The sequence below is a fragment of the Cetorhinus maximus genome, chromosome 17 (genome assembly GCF_964194155.1).
Source record: "Cetorhinus maximus chromosome 17, sCetMax3.hap1.1, whole genome shotgun sequence".
NCBI classification, from domain to species: Eukaryota; Metazoa; Chordata; class Chondrichthyes; order Lamniformes; family Cetorhinidae; genus Cetorhinus; species Cetorhinus maximus.
Genome location: NC_135895.1, coordinates 13,321,921 through 13,348,282, shown reverse-complemented (window position 1 = coordinate 13,348,282; position 26,362 = coordinate 13,321,921). Strand labels below are relative to the sequence as shown.

Here is a 26,362-nt window from a genome sequence, read left to right as displayed (position 1 = left end):
CTATGGCTGTTGGGGAGCATTTAAACTAACTTGGCAGGGGGATGGGATCCCGAGAGGAGGTTCAGCAGGGGGAGATGCACAGCCAAAATTAGAAGAGAGAGCAAGTGAGTCTGGAAGGCATAGAAATTATAGGCCAGTTAAGGCACAAGGGAGTTTGGCAAGGTTGGATGGTATTTATTTTAATGCAAGAAGTCTGATGAATAAGGCAGATGAGTTGAGGGCACAAATTAACACATGGAAGTATGATGTAATTGATGTTACAGAGACATGGTTGAGGGAAGGGCAGGATTGGCAGCTCAATATTCCAGGATATAGGGTCTTCAGGCGAGACAGGGAAAGAGGTAAAAGAGGAGGGGGTATCACAATATTGATCAAGGAATCAATTACAGCAGTAAGGAGGGATGACATCTTAGAAGGCTCCTCAAATGAAGCCACGTGGGTAGAACTGAAAAACAAAAAAGGAGCAATCACATTGCTGGGAGTGTACTAAAGGCCCCCAAACAGTCAGAGAGAAATAGAAGAGCAGATATGTAGGCAAATTTCAGAGAAGTGTAAAAATAATAGGGTAGTAATAGTAGGGGATTTCAACTTCCCCAACATTAACTGGGCTAGTCATAGTGTGATAGGTTTAGAGGGAGCGGAATTCTTAAATGCATCCAGGAGAGCTTTTCAAGCCAGTACGTAGAAGGTCCTACAAGAAAGGGGGTGGTCTTGGACTTTATTTTAGGGAATGAAGCCGGGCAAGTGGTAGCGGTATCAGTGGGGGAGCATTTTGCAGATAGTGATCATAACTCTGTTAGATTCAAGGTTGTTATGGAAAAGGACAAGAATGGGCCAGAATCAGAGTTCTAAATTAGGGGAAGGCCGATTTTAATAAGATCAGATGTGATTTGGCCAGAGTGGACTGGGAGCAGCTACTTCAGATAAATCTGCATCAGAGTAGTGGGACTCATTCAAGAAGGAAATGGGGAGAGTACAGGGCCAACATATTCCAGTAAAGACAAAGGGTGGGAGCAACAAATCCAGGGAACCCTGGATGTCAAGGGATATACAGGATTGGACAAAGAGAAAAAGGGAGGCATATGGCAGATACCGAGGGCTCAAAACAGCAGAATCCTTAGAGGAATATAAAATGCGTAGGGGGGAACTTAAAAAGGAAATTAGGAGAGCAAAAAGGGGGCATGAAAAACATTGGCAGGTAAAATAAAGGAAAATCCAAAGTTGTTTACAAGTACGTCAAGAGTAAGAGGATAACTAGGGAAAGGGTAGGGTCCATTAAGGACCATAGTGGTAATGTGTGTGTGGAGCCGGAAGATGTAGGTAGGGTTCTCAATGAATACTTTGTGTCGGTGTTCACAAGAGAGAGGGATGGCTTGGGTTTAGAAATCAGGCAGAAGGGCTGTGATATAATTAAAGAAATGAGCATAGAAAGGGAGGTGGCCTGGCAGGCTTAAAGGTAGATAAATCTCTAGGCCCGGATGAAATGTATCCCAGGCTGTTGACTGAGGCAACGGAGGAGATAGCAGGGGCGCTGGCAATAATTTTCAATACCTCTCTGGTCACAGGAGAGGTGCCAGAGGGCTGGAGGACAGCCAATGTGGGACCATTATTCAAGAAGGGAGGAAGGGTTGAACCAGGGAACCACAGGCCAGTCAGTCTAACCTCAGCGGTGGGGAAACTATTGGAAGCAATTCTGAGGGACAGAATTAATCTACATTGGAGAGGCAGGGATTAATCAAGGACAGTCAGCATGGTTTTGTTAAGGGGAGGTCATGTCTGATCAATTTGATTGAATTTTTCGAAGAGGTGACCAGGTGTGTAGATGAGGGAAATGCATTTGACGTAGTCTACTTGGACTTCCGCAAGGCTTTTGATAAGGTCCCGCACGGGAGATTGATAACGAAGATAAGAGCACATGGGATCCAAGGCAATTTGGCAAATTGGATCCAGAATTGGCTGAGTGGCAGGAAGCAGAGGGTGATGGTCAAGGGGTGTTTTTGTGACTGGAGGCCTGTGTCCAGTGGGGGCAAACAGGGATCGGTGTTGGGTCCCTTGCTGTTTGTGATATATATAAACAATTTAGACTTGAATGTAGGAGAGTTGATCAGTAAGTTCACGGATGACATGAAAATTGGTGGGGTGGTAAATAGTGAGGAGGATAGCCTTAGATTACAGGAGGATATACGGGCTGGTCAGATGGGCTGATCAGTGGCAAATGGAATTTAATCTGGATAAGTGTGAAGTGATGCACTTGGGCAGGACAAACAAGGCACGGAAATACATGATGAATGGTAGGACCCTGGGAAGTCCCGAGGATCAGAGGGATCTTGGTGTGCATGTCCACTGGTCCCTTAAGGTAGCGGGACAGGTAGATAAGGTGGTTAAGAAGGCATATGGGATTCTTACCTGTATTCGCCGAGGCATAAAATATAAGAGCAGGGAGGTTGTGCTGGAACTGTATAAAACGCTGGTTAGGCCACAGCTTGAGTATTGCGTGCAGTTCTGGAATCCGCATTATAGGAAGGATGTGATTGCACTAGAGAGAGTGCAGAGGAGATTTACCAGGATGTTTTCTGGGCTGGAGAGTTTTAGCTATGAGGAGAGATTGGATAGACTGGGGTTATTTTCCCTGGAGCTGAGGAGATTGAAGGGGGAGTTAAGGTAAGGGGCAGGAGGTTTAGAGGGGATGTGAGGAAGAATTTTTTCACCCAGAGGGTGGTGGGAATCTGGAACTCTGCCTGAAAGGGTGGTAGAGGCAGAAACCCTCATAATATTTAAGAAGTATTTGGACGTGCACTTGCCATGCCATGGCATACAAGGCTATCGGACTCGTGCTGGAAGATGGGATTAGAATATTTAGGTTCTCGTTTGACTGGCGCAGACTCGATGGGCCGAATGGCCTTTTTCTGTGCTGTAGACCTCTATGACTGACGCTAAAGTGATGGAACAATTTTGAGTTCGTTTGTTTAGGAAGTCACCAAGTAGACTCCCTTCACCACTGGTCATTGCACCATTTCCCCACACCCCCAAATTCTATGCACTCCCTGACGGTTAATTAGAAAGTAGCATCTGTGGAAGATATCTGGGGTGGGTCACTTGTGTTGGGGAAGGAAACAGTGAACTCACAAGGAGTTCAATTGCTGATCATCAGTTCACAACCGCAGCACCCATTTGGATGGAAAAAAGGGAAAACGGGTGAGGCAAGTTCTCTCTGAAAGCTTTATGCACCAAAAATAAAACTCTGTTTGAAGAAGCCAGTCTTGGTCTCGGTCTTTATTGCCAAACAGCTGTCGGAGCTTAACAACTGTTGCGCTCTCATCTGAAAAGCTGTGTGGGAGGTGGGATGGTGAAAATATAATTTCTGGAACTGGTTTTTAATTCAAAGGGAGAACAATGACTTGTATTTATATAACACCTTTTTAAATGAAATAAAATGTCCCAGGGTCCTTCACGGGAGCTTTGTAAAGCAAAATGTAACACCAAGCCACGTAAGTTATTGGTGCAGATGGCCAAAAGCCTGGTCAAAGAAAGAGGGTTTAAGAAGATTCTACAATGAGATAAATGGTACAGGCAGGCGGGGCGGTTTAGAGAGGGAATTCCAGAGCTTAGAGCTGAAGCAATGGTAGAGTGATTAAAATTGAAGATGCTCGAGAGGCCAGAAATGGAGAAGCACAGATGTCCCAGAGGGTTGTGGGGCTGGAGGAGACCACGGAGATGGGGAGGGCTATTGAGGAATTTAAAAACGAATGAAAATTTTAAAATTGATTCCTGGTTAAGCAACATCTCAATGTAGATAAGCGAGCACTTTCATAGTTTCATATTTGAACTGCAAAACAGTATATGTTTGGTAAATCTGTTGTACGTAGACCATAATTTTCAGATCATTACCCTCAAGGGTATGTTTTCTTCAATTATCTTGTGTGCACAAAAAAAAAGCGTTCAACTGATTCAACGAAAACAAATAGACCTGTGAAGCGGAAAACTAAACGTTACAGGAAACCTCATACTTCTGTGTATAGCCAGAATTACAAACAGGAGGTAGGCATAGCAAATCTGATTATAGCGTTCTGATAAGCAAAATTACTAATTTGCATGCCTGTAAAGCAAAATGGGAACTTATTTTTAAAAATTCATGGTTGACAATGTTAGTCTAATTGGGCTAATTGTTTTTCTGTTGAACAAAATAAAATTGTAGATGCAATAGAGAATTTAGTTTCCAAAAACCTATTTGCAGTGGGCCATGTTCACTTCTCTATGGAGCTCTTTGCTGCTGTTATGGAACTTTATACCATATGCGAGCAATCTCGCTGTTGCTTCTCTTGAATATTAACATCCACGTATGTTTAGATGCGCTAGGTTCTGCTTAATGTGGCACAACTTTTTGTCAGACAGCCAACTTCTGTGAGAGCTTGCATAAAGATGAGGGGACATAACAGGGACCGAAGAAATGTAAGGAAGGAGTTATGGAAAAACAAGATATGTACACAAACAATCTTCTTGTAATTCTTAAGCTATCTACTGGATTAGGGCAAATATGAATAAAAGATTTATTGTGATGAGCACTGACTAACATTTTTATTTGTCTCCATGTTTATGTTTATGTTTCTGATGTATCTGATACGTTAAACAATTGAGCCTTCCCTTTGCACATCTGATCTAATATCTAATATACATTCAGTATAAATGTTTTGTATTGAAAATTCTAAATAAATTTATTGTATGCTTAGTATTAAATTGACGCCTTAGGGAGTTTAGAATAAGCATAAGGCAGAACTATTTTTTTTGTGCGCTAGCAAAATGACTGATGATTCCATTGAGAGGTTAACTCAGGAAAGATTGAACAGACTGGGCCTCTTTTCTTTTAGAACGGAGAAGGCTGAGGAACGACCTAATAGATTATGAAAGGGTTTTGACAGGGCAGATGTAAAGATGATGTTTCCACTTGCGGACAAAATAAGAACTAGGGGCCATAAATATAAAAGCATCACGAATAAATCCAATAGGGAATTCAAGCAAAACCACTTTGCCCAGAGTGTGGGTTGAATGTTATCTGCTCTAACATCTTGTGCGGCTCAGTGTCGTATTTTGTTTCATAGCATTCCTGCGAAGCACCTTGGGGGATGCTTTATTACATTAAAGGCACTATATAAATGCAAATTGTAGTTACTGAATCTGAATATGTAAGGAAAAGTATGTTGTATTTTAATTTGGATATTGTGCAAAACTGTTTGAATGTCCTTTTGAAAGGGTGCCTAACTCACTATCGACCCACAATTGTCTGAAGTATAAAGGTTTTAAAAATGAATATATTTCTTGTTCCTTTATGTTAGAAGGGACCAACACGCAGGGTCTCTATCACCCTAGGTGGGACAGAAAATAACTCCTCCGTAATCCATTCCAGTGATGTTAGCTTTGATGAGGAATCCAACATTAATAAACAAGTGTACCGGTGTGGACTTCAGATTGACAGCTTAATGGAAGATTTAGAGAGTTTGAAAAATGAAGTAAGTTTTGATAAGTTTTAATTAAAGATGTTGGTGTTAGATGATGAGATCTTTGTATAATGTTGACCCCAGTACTTCCAGTTGATGAATTGCCCTTTCTACTTGGGTCTGTTACAAGAGGGTTGAATCAGAAGATGTGATTAGCAAAGAGGCACCTGAATATTTGCATCCTAAAGACATGGGACATATTCAAGATCATTTTGTCCATTTAATTGTTGATTGTACTCTTTGGTTATTTGTTTTTCTCGCTGTCATACAAATTGCTAACAGGAATTGTTCAGCTTTCAGGGCACGTAACAAATGAACAGCTTGAGGATGGACTGAGTGCATCAAATTGGATAACTGAAGAATGTGGAGCTGAAGCACAAGAGCTCAGTCGAACAACTGATAAAATTAGGACTTTTAAGGAGAGTTTTGAAAAGTTACAGAAAGAGCTGGACCTGAGAGGGTAACTAATTAACTATGTTTGTCTGCCTTTGTGAGATATTACAATATTAATGTAAATGTTTCAAGGCATTAATATGAAATTATGTTGCCTGCTATTTTAACTAGTGTTACTGATTTAAATAACGTGATAATATCTTAATTTCAAACCATTTTGGTGTTTTGCTTCTTCAGCTGTATTACTTTTATTTAAATTAGATTATTTAAATTAGATGAGTGCAATACAGAAACAATTAACCTCATTGGTGGCAGTCTATATTAGAAAAAATACTAATTATCCTTACATACATGAGTAGATAAAAATATGCAATGATGCAACTTGCAGTTAAACTCAAAGGGCCGAATGGCCTACTGCTGATCCAGGCTGACATTTATCCCTTTGTCCAGGCTGACATTTATCCCTCATCCAATACCACCAAGGCAGTTTAATTGGTCATCCATCTCGTAGCTGTTTGTTGTGGGTGATTGATGTGTCCAGAATTGGTTGTGACTCACAGACGTTTACAGCACAGAAGGAGGCCATTCGGCCCATCGTGTCTGCACCGATCAACAAAGATCTGACTGCACCAATCCCATTTTCCAGTGCTTGGCCCATAACCCTGGAGGCTATGGTAACACAAGTGCATATCTAAATACTTCTTAATTGTTACGAGAGTTTCTGACTCAATCACCCTTTCAGGCAGTGAGTTCCAGACTCCCACCACCCTCTGGGTGAAAACATTTCTCCTCACCTCTCCTCTTATCCTTCTACCTCTTACCTTAAATCTATGGTCACTGGTTATTGACCCCTTACTAATGGAAAAAGTGCCTTCCTATCTATGCCCCTCATAATCTTATACACATTGATCAGGTCCCCTCTCAACCTTCGCTGCTCCAAGGAAAACAACCCCAGCCTATCCAATCTTTCCTCGTAGATCAGACCCTCCAGCCCAGGCAGCATCCGGGTATATCTCCTCTGCATCCTCTCCAGTGCAATCACATCCTTCCTATAATGTGGTGATCAGAACTGCACACAGTACTCCAGCTGTGGCCAAACCAGCATTTTTATACAGTTCCAACATAACCTCCCACTCTTGCCTTTATTAACCAAGGCATAGGATACAAGTATCCCATATGTCTTAACCACCTTATCTACCTGCCTTACTACCTTCAGGGAATCTGTGGATATGCACACCAAGGTCCCTCTGATCTTCAGTACTTTCCAGGGTCCTACCATTCATAGTGTAATCCCTTGCCTTGTTAGCCTTCGCCAAGTGCATTACCCCAGTTTTCCGGATTGAATTCCATTGCCATTGCTCTGTCCACCTGACCAGTCCATTGATATCCTCTTGCAGTTTACAGCTATCCTCCTCACTATTTACCACCCTACCAATTTTCGTGTTATCCGCGAACTTCTTGATCGTACTCTCTACATTTAAGTCCAAATCATTTATGCACACCACAAACGGCAAGGGCCCCAGCACCGAGCCCTGCAGAACCCCACAGGAAACAGACTTCCAGTCACAGAAACATCTTTCTACCATCACCCTCTGCTTCCTGCCTCTCAGCCAATTTTGGATCCAGTGTGTCACTTTGTCTTGGATCCCATGGGCTCTTACTTTCTTGACCAGTCTGCTGTGAGGGACCTTATCAAAAGCCTTGCTAAAGTCCATGTAGGCCCCATCAAATGCATTACCCTCATCAACACTCCTAGTTACCTCCTCAGAAACTTCGATCAAATTTGTCAAACACAACCTTCCCTGAACAAATCCATGCTGACGATCCCTGATTAATCCAAGTCTCTCCAAGTGCAGATATGTTCTATCCCTCAGAATTCTTTCTAGTAAATTCCCCACCACTGAGGTTAGACTGACTGGCCTGTAATTTCCTGGTCTGTCCCTTCCTCCCTTTTTTAATAATGGGCCAGAGAGGAGAGGCCACAAGTGACGTGGCAGTGGACTGGAGGACTGCTAACGTTGTCCCATTGTGAAAAAAGGGAGGAAGGGATAGACCAGGAAATGATGTGACATTTCCCTACATTGCAACAGTGGCAGTGCTACAAAAGTAATTAACTGGCTGTGAAGAGCTTTGCGATGTCCTGAGGATGTAAATGGCTCCACATGAGTGGAAGGTCTTACTCTTATTCAGTTACAATTTTTTTTCATTCATTTCATTGGATGTGGGCATCACTGGCCAGGCCAGCATTTATTGCCCATTCCTAATTGTCCTTGAGAAGGCGATGATGAGCCACCTTCCTTGAACTGTTACAGTCCATGTAGTGTAGGCATACCCAGATTATCGTCAGAAATGGAGATCCAGGATTTTGACCCAGTGACTGTGAAGGCATGGCGATACAGTTCCAAGTCAGGATAGTGTGTAGCCTGGAGGCTAAGTTGCAAGTGGTGGTTTCCAATGCATCTGCTGCCCTTCTTCTAGGTGGCTGAGGCCACAGGTTTGCAAGATGCTGTTGTAGTAGCCTTGGTAAGTTGCTGCAGTACATCTTGTAGAGGGTATACTATGCTGGCACTATGCGTCCGTGGTGGAGGAAATGAATGTTTAAGGATGGAGTGCCCATACAGAATGCTTCATTGTCCTGGATGGTGTTGAGCTTCTTGAATGTTATTGGAGCTGCAGTCATCAAGCTAAGTGGAGAGTATCCATCACACTCCTGACTTTTGCCATATAGATGGTGCATAGACTTTGTGGAGTCAGGAGGTGAGTTATTCACTGCAGAATTCCCAGGTTCTGACCTGCTCTTGTAGCCACAGTATTTATATGGCTGGTCCCGGTCAGTTTCTGGTCAGTGGTAATCCTCAGGATGTTTATAGTGGGGGATTCAGCAATGGTAATGCCATTAAATGTCAAGGGAGATGGTTAGATTCTCTTTTTTTTGGAGATGGTCATTGCCTGACACTTGTGTGGCACAAATGTTATTTGCCACTTTTCAGCCCAAGCCTGGATATTGTCCAGGTCTTGCTGCATATGGGCACAGACTGCTTCAGTAGCTGAGGAGTCGTGAATGGTGCTGAACACTACGCAATTATCACCAAACATCCCCACTTCTGATCTTATGATGGAGGGAAGGTCATTGATGAAGCTTCTGAAGATGGTTGAAACTAGGACACTACCCTGAGGAACTCCTGCAGTGATGTCCTGGGACTGTCATGATTGAACTTCAACAACAGCCACCTTCTTTGGTGCTAGGTATGACTCCAACCAGCAGAGAGTTTTCCCCCTGATTCCCATTGACTCCACTTTTGCTAGGGCTCCTTGATGCCACACTCAGTCACTCTCACCTCACCTCTGGAGTTCAGCTCTTTTGTCCATGTTTCGACCAATGCTGTAACGAGGTCAGGAACTGAGTGGCTGTGGCAGAACCCAAACTGAGCATCATAAGACCAGGATTGGGCCACTTGGCCCTTCGAGCCTGCTCTACCATTCAATAAGATCATGGCTGATCTGATTGTAACCTCAACTCCACATTCCCGCCTACCCCGATAACCTTTCACCCCCTTGCTTATCAAAAATCTATCTACTTCTGCCTTAAAAATACTCAGACTCTGCTTCCATTGCCTTTTAAGGAAGAGAGATCCAAAGATTCACGACCCCCTGAGAGAAAAAAATTCTCCTCATTTCAGCATTAAATTTATTTTTAAATAGTGACCCCTAGTTCTAGATTCTCCCACAAGAGGAAACATCCTTTCTATATCCACCCTGTCAAGACCCCTCAGGATCTTAAATGTTTCAATAAAGTCCCTATTGCTGTTCTAAACTCCATTGGATACAAGCCTAGCCTATCTAACTTTTCCTCATAAGACAACCTGCTGAGTAAGTGCCATTTGATAACACTATCAATGACTCATTCCATCACTTGCTGATGATTGAGAGTAGACTGATGGGATAGTAATTGGCCAGGTTAGATTTGGCCATTTTGTGGACAGGACATACTTGGGCAATTTTCCACATTGCTGGGTAGATGCCATTGTTGTAGCTGTAACAGCTTGGCTAGGGTCGCTTCTGGAGCACAAGTCTTCGCTATTATTGCTGGAATTTGTCAGGGTCCATAGCTCTTGCAGTATTCAGTGCCTTCAGCTGTTTCCTGATATCACGTGGAGTGAATCAAATTGGCTGAAGACTGGCAGGGATCTCAGGAGGAAGCTGAGATGGATCATCCACTTGGCAGTTCTGTTTGAACATGGTTTCTAATGCTTCTGCCTTGCCTTTTGCATTGACGTACTGGGCTCCCCCATCATTGAGGATGGAGATATTTGTGGTTCCGCCTCCTCCAGTTAGTTGCTTAATTGTCCACCAACATTGACATACGAACATACGAATTAGGAGCAGGCGTAGGCCTTTCGAGCCTACTCCACCATTCAATAAGAGTATGGCTGGCCTGATTGTAATCTGAACCCCACATAACTACCCCTAATAACCTTTCACTCCCTTGTTAACCAAGAATCTATCTAGCTCTGCCTTAAAAATATTCAAAGAATCTTCTTCCACCGCTGTTTGAGAAAGAGAGTTCCAATGACTCTTGACGATCTGAGAGAAAATTTCTCATCTCTGTCTTAAATGAGCGACCCATTATTTTTAAAACAGTGGCTCCTAGTTCTAGATTCTCCCACAAGAGGAAACATCCTCTCCACATCCACCCTGTCAAGACCCCTCAGGATCTTAGAGGTATCAATCATGTTGCCTCTTATTCTTCTGAACTCCAGTGGATACAAGCCTAACTTATCCAACCTTTCCTCCATAAGACAACCCGCCCATTCCTGGTATTAGTCTAACAAGCCTTCTCTGAAATGCTTCTAACACATTTACATCTTTCCTTGAATAAGGATACTGTACACGTTACTCCAGATGTGGTCTCACCAGTGCCCTGTGCAACTGAAGCATAACCTCTCCACTTTTGTAATCAATTCCCCTCACATTAAACAATAATATTCTATTAGCTTTTCTAATTATTTGCTCTACCTGCATACTAGATTCATGCACCAGATCCCTCTGAATCTCGGAGCTCTGCAGTCTCCTCACCATTTAGATAATTTTGTTTTTATTCTTCCTGCCAAAATGGACCATTTCACATTCGCCCACATTATACTCCATTTGCCAGATCTTTGTCCACTCACTTAACCTATGTCCCTTTGTAGCCTCCTTATGTCCTCTTCACAATTTACTTTCCTATCTATCTTTGTGTTGTTAGCAAATTTTGTAACCATACCTTCGGTCCCTTCATCCAAGTCATTTATATAAATTGTAAAAAGTTGAGGCCCCAGCACTGATCCCTGTGGCCTATCACTTGTCACATCCTGCTGACCAGAAAAAGCTCCAGTTGGGCCTGGAGTTCCTCTTAGTGAGCCAATCTTCTATCCATGCCAGTATGTTACCCCCTACACTATGAACTTTTATTTTCCGCAATAACCTTTGATGTGGCACTGTTGACTCTGCCTGATTGCCTTGAATTTTTCTAAGTGCCCTGCTATAACATCTTTAATAATAGCTTCTAATATTTTCCTGTGACAGATTTTAGGCTAGGCTAACTAGGCTGTAGTTTCCTGCTTTCTGTCTCCCTCCCTTTTTGGATAAAAGACTTGCATTTGCTATTTTCCTATCTAATGGAACCTTCCCCGAATGCATCAACTATCTTGCTCGCCACTTCTTCCAAGGCCCGAGAATGAAGATCATCTGGACCCGGGGATTTGTCAGCCCGCAGCCCCAGCAACTTGCTCAATACCACTTCCCTGGTGATTGTAATTTTTCTGAGTCCCTCCCTTCCATTTCCTAATTTATAGCTATTTCTGGGATGTTATGTATCAACTATAGTGAAGACCGATGCAAAATACCTGTTCAATTCAGCTGCCATCTCCCTACTTTGCGTTATCCATTCCCTAGACACACTTTCTATAGGACCAACGCTCACTTTAACTTTTTCTTATTTAAATATCTATAGAAACTCCTACTATCCATCTTTATATTACCAACTAGCTTTCTCACATACTCTGATTTTTCCCTCCTTATTAATCTTTTTGTCATTCTTTGCTCTTCTTTGTATTCTGTCTAATCTTCTGATCTGCCACCTGTCTTTGTGCACTTATATGCTTTTCTTTAAGTTTGATACTGTCTTTAATTTCTTTGGTTAACCACGGATGGTGAATCCTCCCCTTGGAATTTTTCTTTCTCATTGGGAGATATCTATTCTGTGTATTTTGAAATATCTATTTAAATGTCTGCCATTGCCTCTCTATTAACACAACCTTGTTTGCCAGTACACTTTAGCTAGCTTAGCTTTCATGCCCTTATAATTGCCCTTATTTAAGTTTAAAATTCTAGTCTTCGACCCACTCTTCTGTCCCTCAAACTGAATGTAAAATTCAATCATATTATGGTTGCTGCTACCTTGGGGTGCCTTCACTATGAGGTTATCAATTAGTCCTATCTTGTTGCACAATACCAGGTCTAGTATAGCCTGATCTCTGGTTAGCTCCAGAACATGCTGTTATTTAGAAACTATCCCGAAAACATTCTATGAACTCCTCATCTACGCTACCTTTGCCCATCTGATTTTTCCAGTCTATATGTAGATTAAAATCCCCCATGATTATAGCTGTACCTTTCTGACAAGCTCCCATTATTTCTTTCTTTATGCTCTGTCCTACCATGTAGTCACAGTTAGGGGGCCTGTGCACCTCTCCCATAAGTGACTTCTTGCCTTGATCATTTCTCATCTCAACCCAAAGCGTTTCTACATCCTGGTTTGCTGAACTTAGGTCACCCCTTTGTAATGTGCTAGTACCATCATTATATAACAGAGTCACCCTCCACCTTTTCCTAACTTCCTGTCCTTCCTAAATGTCACCCTACCCCTCAATATTTAGGTCCCAATCTCTGTCACCCTGTATCCATGTCTCTGTAATGGCTATAAGATCGTACTTATTTATTTCTATTTGCGCTATCAATTCATCTGTTCTCTTTTGAATGCTACGTGCTTTTAGATACAGAGCCTTTAGCCTTGTCCTTTTATTATTTTGGTGGTGTCTAGCCTTATCTGTTGGTTTACTCCTAGGTTTGTCCTCTGTATGTCCCTTCCTGTCCGTCTGCTTATCATTTCCCATATTAGTACCTATCTCTCTGACCTTGTCTCTACCCTTTGGTTTACCACATCTTCCCAAATTTGATCCCTTGCACCCACTATTTAGTTTAAAACCCTCTCTACTTCCCTAGTTATGTGGCTTGCTAGAACACCAGCCCCAGCATGGTTCAGGTGTAGAAAGTCCCAACAGTTCAGATCCCACTTTCCCCAGTATTGGTGGCAGTGCCTGACAAACCGGAACCCACTTCTCCCACACCAGTCTTTGGGCCATGCATTAATTTCTCTAATCATCTTTTGTCCTATGCCAGTTTGCACATGGCTCAGGTAATAATCCAGAAATTATCACCTTTGAGATTGTGCTGCTTAATTTGGTGCCTAGCTCCTCATACTGACTCTGCAGAACCTCCTTCATCATCCTGTCTATGTCATTGGTACCTACATGGACCACGGCCACTGATCCTCCCCCTCCCACTATAAGTTCCTTTCCAGCTTGAGCAGATGACCCAAACCCTGGCACCGGGCAGGCAACAAGGCCGCCTGGATTCTTTCACTTTGCGGCAGAGAACAGTGTCATCCCCCCTTACTATACTGTTCCCTATTACCACTACATTCCTTTGTGCTTCCCCCCCACCAGTTGAATGGCTTCCTGTTCCACAGTGCCATGGCCAGCTCATCCACCCTGCAGCCCCCACCCTCATTCAAACAAGCTGGAAAAAAACCTCAAACCTGTTGGACAATTGCAGAGGCTGACACTCCTGCACTCCTGCCCTCTGGGTCCCCTAACTTGCCTCAGCTGCAGTCACACCCTCCTGCCACTGACCACCTTCTAAATCAGAAGACCCCCACAAAGGGGTGCGACCGCCTCCTGGTACAAAGTGTCCAGGTAACTTTCTCTCCCCCTGATGTGTCGCAGTGTCTGCAGCTCAGCCTCCAGCTCATTGACTCTGAGCCGAAGCTGCTCAAGCCGCAAACACTTACTGCAGACGTGCTTGCCCTGGTTAACATTGGTATCCAAGAGCTCCCACATGCTGCAGCCATGACACATCACCTGTCCTGCCCATACTTAGGTGCTTTAATTAATTACTTAAATATTTTATTCAATTATTTATTTTTTTAATGTATTTATTAATCTTATCACAAATTCCTGTACTATTTCAAACCTTAGGAATAGACCTTGACCATTTACCGGATAATCACCAGATACTCGCCAAACATGTCGCTTCTACCCCTGTAGTAGAGCAAGAACCACATTTCTACAGGGTGAAGAAGTTAGGAAAAAGCAAAGGAGTACTTCCCTCCCCTCCTCTCCGAACTCCCTCCTCTCCGAACTCCCTCCTCTCCGAACTCCCTCCTTTCCGAACTCCCTCCTCTCCGAACTCCCTCCTCTCCGAACTCCCTCCTCTCCGAACTCCCTCAGCTTACCAAACTCTCTCACCCTGTTGAGGTCACACTCCAGTGCTAGTCGTACTGAGAATGTTTGAATTTATATGTTCTGATCAAATGAACTAGCTAAGCCCAGGTGCAGCAAAGACCAGTTCAAGCTAATTTCCTTAATTAACTATGTTGGCTGCTGCGAGTAAATAGCTTATATTTCCCTGCTCAGGGCCTTGGGTGAGACTTAGAATTTAAACAGTACTTGCAGTTAAATGTTAAGTACAAACAGTATTAGATTTTTAAAAGATATTTAAGTTTCTTTCAGCTCACCAAACTCTTCACTCCATTGAGGTCGCACTTCATGATTGGATGTGGCAGGATTGCAGAGTTTAGATCTGATCCGTTGGTTGTGAGATCCCTTTGCTCTTTACTAAACATGGTTATTCCACATATAACCACTTCAGGTGTTGCTTTGGATATGGCAGGGTATCCATATATAACTGGTGAGCCCGCATATCCTATTTCTGTTGAGACGCAACAGATTTCCGTTACTACTTGACTATTTCCAGTACTTCTTTATAATTAGCCACTGGAGGGGTACCTGAAGAAGGAGGAAGATTATTTTACTGCCCCTGAATCCTGGTATCATTTGAAGCTCGTCTGAGCATTATTAAACTGATATTGCTTGTTTTAACTGTAGCTGTTGCAGAATTTTAAAATTCTGCAACCATCTGGTAGTAATTGTCAGCCAGGCATAATGCTTCATTTCATATGATCATGTATTGAGTGATTAGTTTCACCTAAATCTCTGGTTTAGATCAATCTCAAGTAAGTTTGAGATTATAACTCAATCTTTAGATGTTTGTTTAGCTATAAGAGGTATGGTAGTTCAGTGGTAATCCAGCCAAGTAATCCAGAAGTTTAGACTAATGGCATAACAAACATGAGTTCACATCACACCCTGGTTGTTTAGGGATTTGGATTCTGTATTTTTTTTAAAAAAGTAATGTAAATGGAAGAAACTTACATTCTCTGTGCTTTTGTATGGGGTCAGGGCTATGCTAATGAGTTATGTGACATTTCGGTGGAATGACTTGGGATGTCTTGGCGTAAAATAGGCATTAATCAGTTAAGCATCTTTCCTGGCTGGGGGAGGGTGGTGGGGAATGGTGTTAATTCACTCTTGTGCCATAGCTGCTGAAAATTTCCAGGAAGTTACGGGTCATTATTTCCATTAATTGGTGTATATCTCGATTGCAGATAACAATGATAGATCTTGCCATTCTGATGTAATATTTATCCAGTGATAAGATAGGCCTTTCCAAACCTGCACAGAGTCACAGAATTGTTACAGTGCAGGAGGAGGCCATTTGGCTCAACATGTCTGCATTGGCTCTCTGACTGAGCAATTCACCTAGTGCCATTCTCCTGCCTACTCTCCATAGCCCTGCACATTCTTCCTTTTCAAAAAACAGTCTAATTCTGTTTTGGATGCTTTGATTGAACCTGCCTCCACCACACTCAGGCAGTGCATTCCAGACCCTAACTACCTGCTGCGTAAAAGTGTTTTTCATATCGCTTTTGCTAATTACTTTAAATTTGTGCCTCTCGTCCTTGATCCTTTCATGAGGGGGAGCAGTTTCTCCCTATCTACTCTGCCCAGGCCCCTCGTGATTTTGAATACCTCTATCAAATCTCCTCTCAGCCTTCTCTTCTCCAAGGAAAACAGTCCCAACTTCTCCAGCCTATCATTAGAACTGAACTTCCTCATCCCTAGAACTACTCACGTGAATCTTTTCTGCACTCTACGTCCTTCCTAAAGTGTGGTGCCCATAACTGGATGTAGTACTGCAGCTGAGGCCATAATAGAGTCTTATACAAGTTCAACATAACCTTCTTGCTCTGCCCCTATTAATAAAGCATAGGACACTGTATGCTTTATTAACTGCACTCTTAACCTATCCTGCCACCACCTATGGCACATATACACACAGTTCCCTCTGTTCCTGCACCACCTTTAGAATTGTACCCTTTATTTCATATTGTCTCTGCATGTTCTTCCTATCAAAATGAATCACCTCGCATTTCTCTGCATTGAACTTCACCTACCACTGCCCCACCAACCTGTCTATGTCCCATTGAAGTTCTACACTATCCTCCTGACAGTTTAGTGTTTCTAGGTTTTCGTAATTTTGCCATTCTTGAAATTGTGCCTTGTACACCAAGGTCCAGGCCATTAATATATATATCGGGAAAAGCCAAGCGTCCAACATTGAGCCCTGCAAACCTTCCTCCCACCTGATAAACACCCATTAACCACTATTCTGTGTTTCCTGTCACTCAGCCAATTCTGTATCCATGTTGCTACTGCCCTTTATATTCCATGACCTATGACTTTGCTCACAAGTGTGTTGTGCGGCACTGTATCAAAGGTCTTTTGGAAGTCCATGTACACCATTGCCCTCACCTATTACCTCTTCAAAAAACTTCAAGTTAGTCGATCATGATTTTCCATTAAGAAATCTATGCTGGCTTTCCCTAAATAACCCGCAAGTGACTATTAATTTTGTCCCGAATTATTGTTTCTAAAGGTTTCCCCACAGCTGAAGTTAAATTGACTGGCCTGTAGTTGCTGGGCTTATCTTGACACCCTTGTTTGAACAAGGGTGTAACGTTTGCAATTCTCCAGTCCTCTGACATCACCCCTGAGTCTAAAAACGACCAAAAAATTATGGCTAGTGCTCTGCAATTTCTACTCTCACTTCCCTCTGTATCCTTGGATACATCTTATCCAGTCTTGGTGCCTTATCCACTTTAAGTACAGACAGTCTATCCACTCTCTCCTACTTATTAATTGTAAACCCTTCTAGTGTCTGAATTAGTCCTCTTTCACCATGGTATGGATAGTAGCATCTTCCTTGGTAAAGACAGATGCAAAGTATTCTTTGAATACCTCAGTTGTGTCCCCTGCCTCCACCTGTAATTCCCTTGCGATCCTTAATTGGCCCTACTCCTCCTTTTAACATCCTTTTTCTATTTATTTGCCTGTAAAACACTTTGGGATTCCCTTTTATGTTAGTTGCCAAACCCTCTTCATACTCCCTATTTGCTTCTTATATTTGCTTTTTCAGCTCCCCACTGAACCTTCTGTATTCAACTTGGTTTTCAGTTGTAATTTCTACCTGACACTCGGCATAAGCACACTTTTTCTTCTTTATCTTAATTTCTAACTCATTTGTCATTCAGGGAGCTCTGGATTTGTTTGCCCTTACTTTCACCCTGACTGTGCATGACCTATCTCTTCTTTGAAGGTAGCCCATGGCTACCTAGCCATGGATGTTCAGTGACCATTTTTCCTGTCAAGCTTTGGCTCAATTTATTTGATCCAGATCTGTTCTTACCCCACTGAAGTTGGCTTTCCCCTAGCTAATTATGTTTACTCTGGATTGTTCTTTGTCCTTTTCCATAGTCAGCCTAAACCTTATGATACAATGATCACTCTCACCTAAATGTTCTCCTACTGACACTTGATCCAAGAACCAGGTCTAGCAGTGCCTCCTTTCTCGTTGGACTAGACACATACTGCTGAGGAAAAATTTCCTGAATATACTCGAGGAACTTTTGCCTCCCCTCTCTCTGCCCTTTACACTACTACTATCCAAGTCTATATTTGGATAATTCAAGTCCCCAAATTTAACTATATAATTACAATAATTTTTGCACCTCTCAGTAATTTTATTGCAAATTCAAACAAGACAACCTAGCAAGTAAGGGATATAAATACAAATTGAATGGAATTAATCTGACTCTGGTCCAAATTGCAATGGCCTCTAGTTTGTAGTTTGGATATTGCTAATGCATAGATTGAAATGTGTTAAATGGCAGTACTTGAAGTCATTTCTGCCCTGATATGAGTTGCATTTTGAATCGCAGATAATTGTGCAGCAATAGATCAATTCTAATGCAGCTTTTGCCATTACTTAGGTTGGAAAAGGAAAACCTTGGCGAAGAGAACATGCTGTTGACTGCACTTAAAGAAGCTGAAATGGCATCAATATCTACAGCAGAACAAGTGGCAGCACTTAAGAATTCTATTGTTGAGTTAATACAGGTACATACAAAGCATGTCAGTTTAAAAAGTGAAATCCTTCAGTTATCTTAATGTGTAGCAATCCAACAATGCCGCAGTTGATCCCTTGTGGTAATGTATATGCGGAGTCAAGACCAAGGTGACTTTACAGTTCAAACTGGGCTTAGAGGGCTGGGAGATAATTGAACCAAGGTGAGGTGAGGGAGGAGGGAATAAGGGAGACTGGGTAGAAGGGAGAGCAGAGAGGGAGAGAATGAGTGAGGGATGAAGTCAGGGGAAGGGGGCTTTACGAGGTGGTGTAGAGATGAGGGAGGTGAGAGAAGTGATGAAACAGGAAGTGGAGGAAATGAGTGGGGCAGAGATGGGGAGAAAGACAAAGTGGGGAAGGAATGTTTTCAGGCAACATTTGTCACAGTTGGCAGTATTTCTGTAGGGTTTTTATGTGTGACTGGAGAGTCACATTCAGTCGATTCACAATCATCTGTAGGGATTGGTGATTGAATGGTGACATTTCCTTGAGTGGGAGGGTAATTCTACACTCAAGCACATGCTTACAATTTACCCTATCAATTGGTTTTGAGTGGCTCTGAAGAAGGGTCATACAGACTCGAAACGTAAACCCTGTTTCTCTCCATAGTTGCTGTCAGACCTGCTGAGTTTTACCAGCATTTTCTGTTTTTATTTCAGATTTCCAACATCTGCAGTATTTTGCTTTTATCTTCGTAATAATTTAGTAGCTAATCTAGCTACTAAAAGAGTCTGTCTAACATTATCCAATGTTTTTCTAATGTTACATAAAGTAACAGCAAGTGTGTAATTTTTTTTAGTACCCAAATTACTCATAAATTTGATATAAGTATATCTTTAAATATAACAAGGGTAATAAAATTATTGAGAGTGAAATGTATTTGTGTTGTTTGTGCGATTGCTATATTCCTTTTCTGTAAGAGTATTAAGGGTTAGGGAACCAAAGCGAATAGATGGAATTAAGATACAGACCAGCGATGATCTAATTGAATGGCATAACAGGCTCAAGGTACTGATGGCCTTCTCCTGTTCTTAACAGTTTGATGACAATCGCTCTCCCTTATTCTCCTAATCTAGGATGTGAGAAGGGGTAGACCGGAAGTGGAAGATCAGAAGTTAGAGTATGGATGTAGGAATCAGGTTGCAGAGGTGAAGAGGAACGTGGGGTTTGTAGACGAGAGAAAACATTTTGAAGTCAACACACTGAAGTATAGGAAGCAAAATGGAGTTTGTCAAGAATGGGAAATAAGTGAGTGGGATAAGATACAGATGGTGGAGTTGTAGAGAAGTTGCAATGTATTTACAATGGAGCTCAGGAGTCTAGTGAGGAGGATGTTAGGAGAAAAAAATCAAGTCTTGAGGTGACCAAAGATATGAATCATGAGGATTTCTGTGATGTTGGGGTATGGAGGTGAAGACATTTGGAATTTGCAATTATATAGACCCAGTTCTTGCTGTCTCTGGATAGTCAGAGACTGGATGTACCCCGGAAAATGCGCTATGGGAGCCCTCTGAAGTCCAAATGCAAGGACTCCATGGGAATTGCCTGGGAAGGCAATTGAACTTTGATGGGCAATTCCCCTGCTCCCCAGGACCCTCCGATAAAGTCCCCAACACTTTGGACAGTTCCGACTTACTTATCTGGATAATTACCCAGGAAATTTTAGACAGAAATCCTAGTCTAACTCCTGGGTAACTGTAAAACTGATCTCCCCCGCACCCCCTAATCATTTGCACTGACAGCCTCCTGACTACCCTCCCTGACCCCCAACTACTCCCTGACACCATCGACACCCCTCCCAACCTGACTTGGCAAGCCCCCAATTCAACCTGACTAGCTCCCATCACCCGTTTCTCTTCCACTCCCTCCAACCCTACCTGACTATGCCCCGAACCACTTCATCCAACCTAATGACTTGCCACCCTACTCACCAGCCTCCCTACCACATCATCAAACACCATCCACCCTGCCACTCTACCCCCTCGCCACTCTACCCTCACCCACTTACCTCACTCACCCTACCCCATCACCCACCCTATAACTCCCTTACCCACCTAACCCCTCACTCACCTTACCCACCCTACCCTCTTACCTATTTGCCTTCTCTCCGTAGATTTTCAAAGAAGTATTGGGACATTTAAACTCTTTACTTACCAGAAAACGGCAGCAAGGGCTGTGTCTTGTCTCCCCCTAATGATCCAGTGTTACGAAGAAGCAGCTCTGTTTCAGGTATGCTCTGCATTTCTGGAGAAGCCAGGATTGGAAGTCCCGGTCAGAAATGCAGAGCTCTGGTGTGGGGGAAGAAAAGTAGTAGCAGGGTAGTAATCCGACAGTAATTGCCACTCCTTGGAATATTCGGGCCTCTGTGTCTTACTTCGTTCTCTGGCTGTCTCCCAGTCACACTAGGAGAACTCTGGCGCTCTTCAAAGGAGTTGTGGGATCTTTTATATACACCTGAACAGATAGACAGGGCCTCTGGTAATGTAGTACTTCCTTGGTGCTGTGCTGAATATCAGCCTAGATGGTAGGTTCAAGTTACACTTTAGGGTGTGAACCTATGACCTACTTGCTCATGCGAGAGTCCAAACCAGAACCAAAGCTGACGTTTCTTTAAAATACGGTAAAAATTTCTGTTATCCAACCAGAATTCCCTGTTAACCAGAATTCTGGGGTCGGGCCTGTAGGGTCCATTTTTTGATTGGATGTGTCAAACTCAACGGTAATAGTTATTGGTGGCTTGTCCTCTCTCTGATCTCAACCTCCCATTGCTCTGCAGCACATTCTCCACTTGATGCCACTTGATTCAAACACTCCCAAACCTCTCATGAGACCTCAATACCTGCATAATCATCTTGGAGCTTCCTTATCGATGAAAACACAGAACTTGCCTTACATCTCAGTTAACTGATTAACCAAAACCTCCCAATCCTGGAACATGCTGCATACCAAAGGCTTTCTTGTAGCTTAATTTGAATTTTGAAAGCATATTAGTTGAGTAAATGTGAAGGGAAATTCAATATTACTTTATAAGTTTTCTGTGTGTGAGACATCACTGGTGTTATTTTACCTGTTGTAGACAACTGGCAAATAAAAATCATTTAAAGATTATTCACTGCTGAACAAAAAAAAAATTGAATTATATTCAGCAAAGCCAAGATAAATTTAGGATGGGGAAGAAATCTTAAAATTATGTTATCATTGAGGAAAATCTGGCACCTTAAATGGTTTTAAAGTTCAACTGTTCACGGATGCAGCATTTGCCATAATAGGGGATACAATTTGGTAAATGAGCACACTTCAAGCATTTCGAACAGGGAGGTTAAAATCAGTACTACAAACCTAACCAATTTGAAGAGTTATGGTTAATAGGGGTTGGATAATTGAGCATCCTGCCAATTGGTTAAGTGTGCGAAGTGAGGGTTTGTGTTGGGATTAATGAGCTGCAAGTTAATGGAAATTGGAAGATTGAAATTTTGAATAGTAAATGTTTGTTGTGGTGTAATCACAATGGGGAAAACTGTTCAGCAGAAAGAGATAAAAATGACTGGGGTGAAATGTCGCAGTGGGAGAGAAATTCCATTGTGGATTCTGTGGTTGCAGAAGGGGGTCTTGACTTGTGTTGCTCAGTGGAAAATATTGTTGAATGCACTTTGTGCAATGGGCTGCAACATTGTCCCTTTAATTGCTGATATCTAGTTTCAAACATGCCCTAGATTGACAGGATGATGGTTTCTTCCTTCGAGGTTCCAGTTGAGCTTTGTATCATGTTTCTTCCATCATCAATCTTCACCATAAAACTGCCCGTACGTTTGGTATTGAATTGGTAGACTCATTGAGAAAGATCACGGGGATCCTGTGACATGAGAAATGGAGATGTGGCATTGGTAACAGTAGGAAGCTCTTTCTTGAAATTGGGCCTAGATCTGTTGTTGGGGTAGAATACAGGGAGTCTGCATGAATCATGTTTTAGTGGATCTGAAATATATGCTCACTCAAGTGGAGAAATGTTCTAGTTTTTGGCAACAGCACCATTCTTACCCATGATCAAAATATTCAAGTCACTTTTTTATATAAAAGAGAGCTTCTTTTCATAATGCATCACATTTATTTGGATTGTACTTGGTTGCTATCAGATGATCGCGTAAGAAAATGACAATTCACAATGGCTGTGATCTTTCTAATTTGAAGGCACAGGAGTAGAACAAAGATTACATTTCTCACTGGGTTCACCAAATACAGATAAAACCTTGAGATTTTTTCCCATTTTTGAAGTGATTCCAGTGTTCTCTTGCAGAAAATACTGATCATTTTTGATTGTGATAATTTATTACAATTTGGATTATAAGTGTGACCCTGAATGTCCAGCTGTGACATCTCAAATCATTCTGTATTAGTTGGTTAGTTGTTTATCATTGTTGCCCTGAACTCCAGTAATCTATATAATATGTGCATTAGCTATAAATTAATGTCGTGTCCGGGGCACATCCTCAACATTTAATTTTAATTTGAATCTGATTTAATTTGAACCAGAACTAAGGTTATTCCTAATGGGAGATTCCATAGGCTTGGGCTCCTTTCTTCAAAAAGAAAGGCTGAAGGGTAGCTAATAGAGTTTTTAAGATTATAAAAGTGTTTGATAGGGTAGACATAGAGAAGATGTTTTCCTTTAGGCAGAATACCAAAACTAGGGCCATAAATGTAAGTTGATCATTAATAAACCCAATAGGGAATTCAGGAGAAATTTCTTTACCCAGAGACTATTTAGAATGTGGAATTAGCTAGCACAATGAGTAAGTGAGGTGAATAGCATAGATGCATTGAAGATTTATTTCAAGGGGGATGGAGTATATCAGTAGGGAAGCCTTGCTATAGCTGTACACGTCATTGGCGTGACTGCACCTTGAGTATTGTCTATAGTTTTGGTCGTCTTACTTAAGGAGGGACATACTTGCATTGGAAGCAGCTCAGAGAAGGTTCACTAGGCTGATTCCTGGGATGAAGAGGTTGTCTTATGAGGAAAAGTTGAGCAGGTTGGGCCTATACTCATTGGAGTTTAGTAGAATGAGAGATTACCTTATTGAAACATGGAAGATTCTGAGGGGGCTTGACCTGGTAGATGCTGAGAGGATGTCTCAAGTGGAGAAATGTAGGGGAATCTAGAACTAGGGGGGACAGTTTAAAAATAATTTAAGACTGAGATGAGGTGGATTTTTTTCACTCAAAGGGTCATTAGTCTTTGGAATTATTTTCCAGAGAGCAGTGGAGGCTAGGTCATTAAATATATTCAAGACTGAGTTAGACATACTTTTTATTGATGAGGGAGTCAAGGGTTATGGAGGGCAGACAAGAAAGTGAAGTTGAGGCCACATTCAGATCTGCCATGATCTTAATGAATAAACCAAATGGCCTGCTCCTATTTCTCATGACCTTAAGCTAGATAACTAAACAAGGGAAAAAGGAGTAGCAGAATATGTTAATACGGTTAGATGAAAAAGAATAGGAGGTGGCTTCTGTGGAGCATCAACACTGGCATGGCTCAGTTGGGCGGAATGGCCTGTTTCTTTGCTGTAAGTTCTATATAATTATCTGAGTCCATTTAGCCCAGTGTACCTTTCCATCTTTCTAGGTGAATCAACTTTCAGCTTCAGGGGTTGGCAGATTTGCTGGAGTAAACGACTTGCTTTTGGAGAAGCTGGAGAATTTCAAGATTGCTAACCAAAAGTTACAGTATCTCTTACGGGACTTATGGAATCCAGAGGTAACAGAAACATCATTCCCACAAAAACATCAGCAGAATGACTTCTAATAAAGTTTGGATCCTTGAATTTGCAAAATACCAGTGATGAGACTGATTAAGAACACAGCAAAGTGACGCTACGCGGAGCACCTTAATTCAGTCATGAGGGAAGTTCCTGGGATTGTTACATAAATTGCTGGTTGTTGGTCAAGAGGCAGGCAAGGAAAACATGATGGAAGGGCAGCCTGACATCAGCACATAACGTACAGATCAGGAAAAACAGGTTAGGGTGGCTATCAAGAGCAATTAAGTAAATATGGGCCCGTTTGACAACTATAAACCCCAAGCTAAATTTTACTTGTGTTACTGGATCCACCCTTAAGCCATTTCCTAGATTAGAAAGTGACTGCACTTCAAAAGTATTTAATTGGCTCTAAAGGGCTTTGGGACATTTGGTGGTCATGGAGGGTGCATTGTAAATGCAAGTTTTTCTTTCTTCCTTTTGATCATGCTGTGGAAATGGGATTGGTTTATAATTCAAAAATTACTGAATCCCTGGCTGGTTAACTGATTGGAGTATACATGGTAGCCAGGGAAGAAGCCCAATACAGAGGAATGAACAGATAGCATGTCTCCTGACTATGGAGCACACTATGCCTTTACTGGGCATTACCTTCAATGTCATAGTCACGCTCAGGAACTCTGTGTGAGAAATGCTGGGGACAGGACAGAACTGTCTTCTACCAACCACTCCATGTAGTTTTAGCACATGTGCCTCATTCTTTAGAACCTAAGAGCATAAGAAATAGGAACAGGAGTAGACAATTCAGCCCCTCGACCCTGCTTCGCCATTCAATAAGATCATGGCTGATCTTGTGTTACGATTTCCACATTCCCATCTAACCCCACTAACCTTTGATTCCCTTGCCTAACAAGAACCTATCTACCTCTTCCTTAAAAAGGTTCAATTGACTCCACCTCCACCACCTTCTGAGGCAGAGTTCCTAAGCCGCACAACCCCCAGAGAAAAAATTCTTCTCATCTCTGTCCTAAAAGGGCGACCCCTAACTTTAAAATAGTGACCCTTGGTTCTGGACTCACCCACAAGAGGAAACATCCTTTCGATGTCTACCTTGTCACGGCCGTTCAGGATCTTGTATACTTCAATCAAGTCACCCCCCCACTCTTCTAAACTCCAGTGGAAACAATCCCAGCCTGTCCAACCTATCCTCATAAGACAACCCACTCATTCCAGGTATCAATCTAGTAAACCTCTTTTGAACCGCCTCCAATGCATTTACATCCTCTCTTAAATAAGGAGACTAAATCTGCACAGTATTCAAGTTGCGGTCCCACCAATGTAACTGAAGTATAACATCCTTACTTTTATGTTCAGTCCCTCTCGTAATAAAGGATAACATTCCATTAGCCTTCTTAATTACTTTTTCACTCTTTTATTCTGTCCTCTGTCTTTCTCCTTGTCTCAGTGGAATATTTTCTAGATGCTGTTAATAATTTGAAAATGCTTTACTTGTTCTTGAATATGCTAAAATGAGGCAGGAAGCCAATTAGGCCCATTGAGAGCCTTGTTAACTGTTGCTAAAGGAAGCTAACGGGCATTTTCCAGTTCCAGTTTCCTAACATGATCGGAGTGGGAGGGGGCAAATTAACTACCTGGAGGCACCCATTGGAAGGCTGGGGGGTTGCAGTGTTTCCAGTCAGGACTACAAGGGTGCAGCTAAAGGCAACTGTTGAGAGAGCCTCCCAACCGAGGTGGACTAGCTGCTTTTTAAAAATTGTTTCATTAATTGTTTTTTTTTTAAAGAAGCATTTGAGAGGGCACCTTCTTGATGAAGTGCCCTCTCTGTTCCTTACCTTTTATTTCTCTGAAGTTGGAAGGCCTCTGGTCTTCAATCTTCGAGAACCCACCCTCCAACCTTAATTGGACAGGGAAACTGTCTCCGTGACAATTAAGTGGTCGCGCAGTCAAAAATCACGGTGAGTGACTGTTTCACTTGGAGATGGGCTCGGGCCCCAGATCTTGTTTCCCGCCCCCAAAATGGAAATTCAGCCCCAAGTATTTCAGACAACTAATTACTTTTGGATTGCAGTGACT

General features: G+C 42.2%; 1 protein-coding gene across 3 annotated transcripts in view; it reads left to right on the top strand.

Annotated features, from left to right (window-relative positions):
* The window catches only part of LOC144692182 (outer dense fiber protein 2-like), a 63,073-nt gene that overhangs the window by 6,722 nt on the left and 29,989 nt on the right, over positions 1-26,362 (top strand). For all 3 annotated transcript variants that reach the window (XM_078560725.1, XM_078560726.1, XM_078560724.1), the window contains exons 3-6: positions 5,331-5,504; positions 5,786-5,952; positions 18,376-18,502; positions 24,136-24,267. In XM_078560725.1, the coding sequence (XP_078416851.1) occupies positions 5,331-5,504; positions 5,786-5,952; positions 18,376-18,502; positions 24,136-24,267 (600 nt within the window). The remainder of the gene's footprint in view (positions 1-5,330; positions 5,505-5,785; positions 5,953-18,375; positions 18,503-24,135; positions 24,268-26,362) is intronic.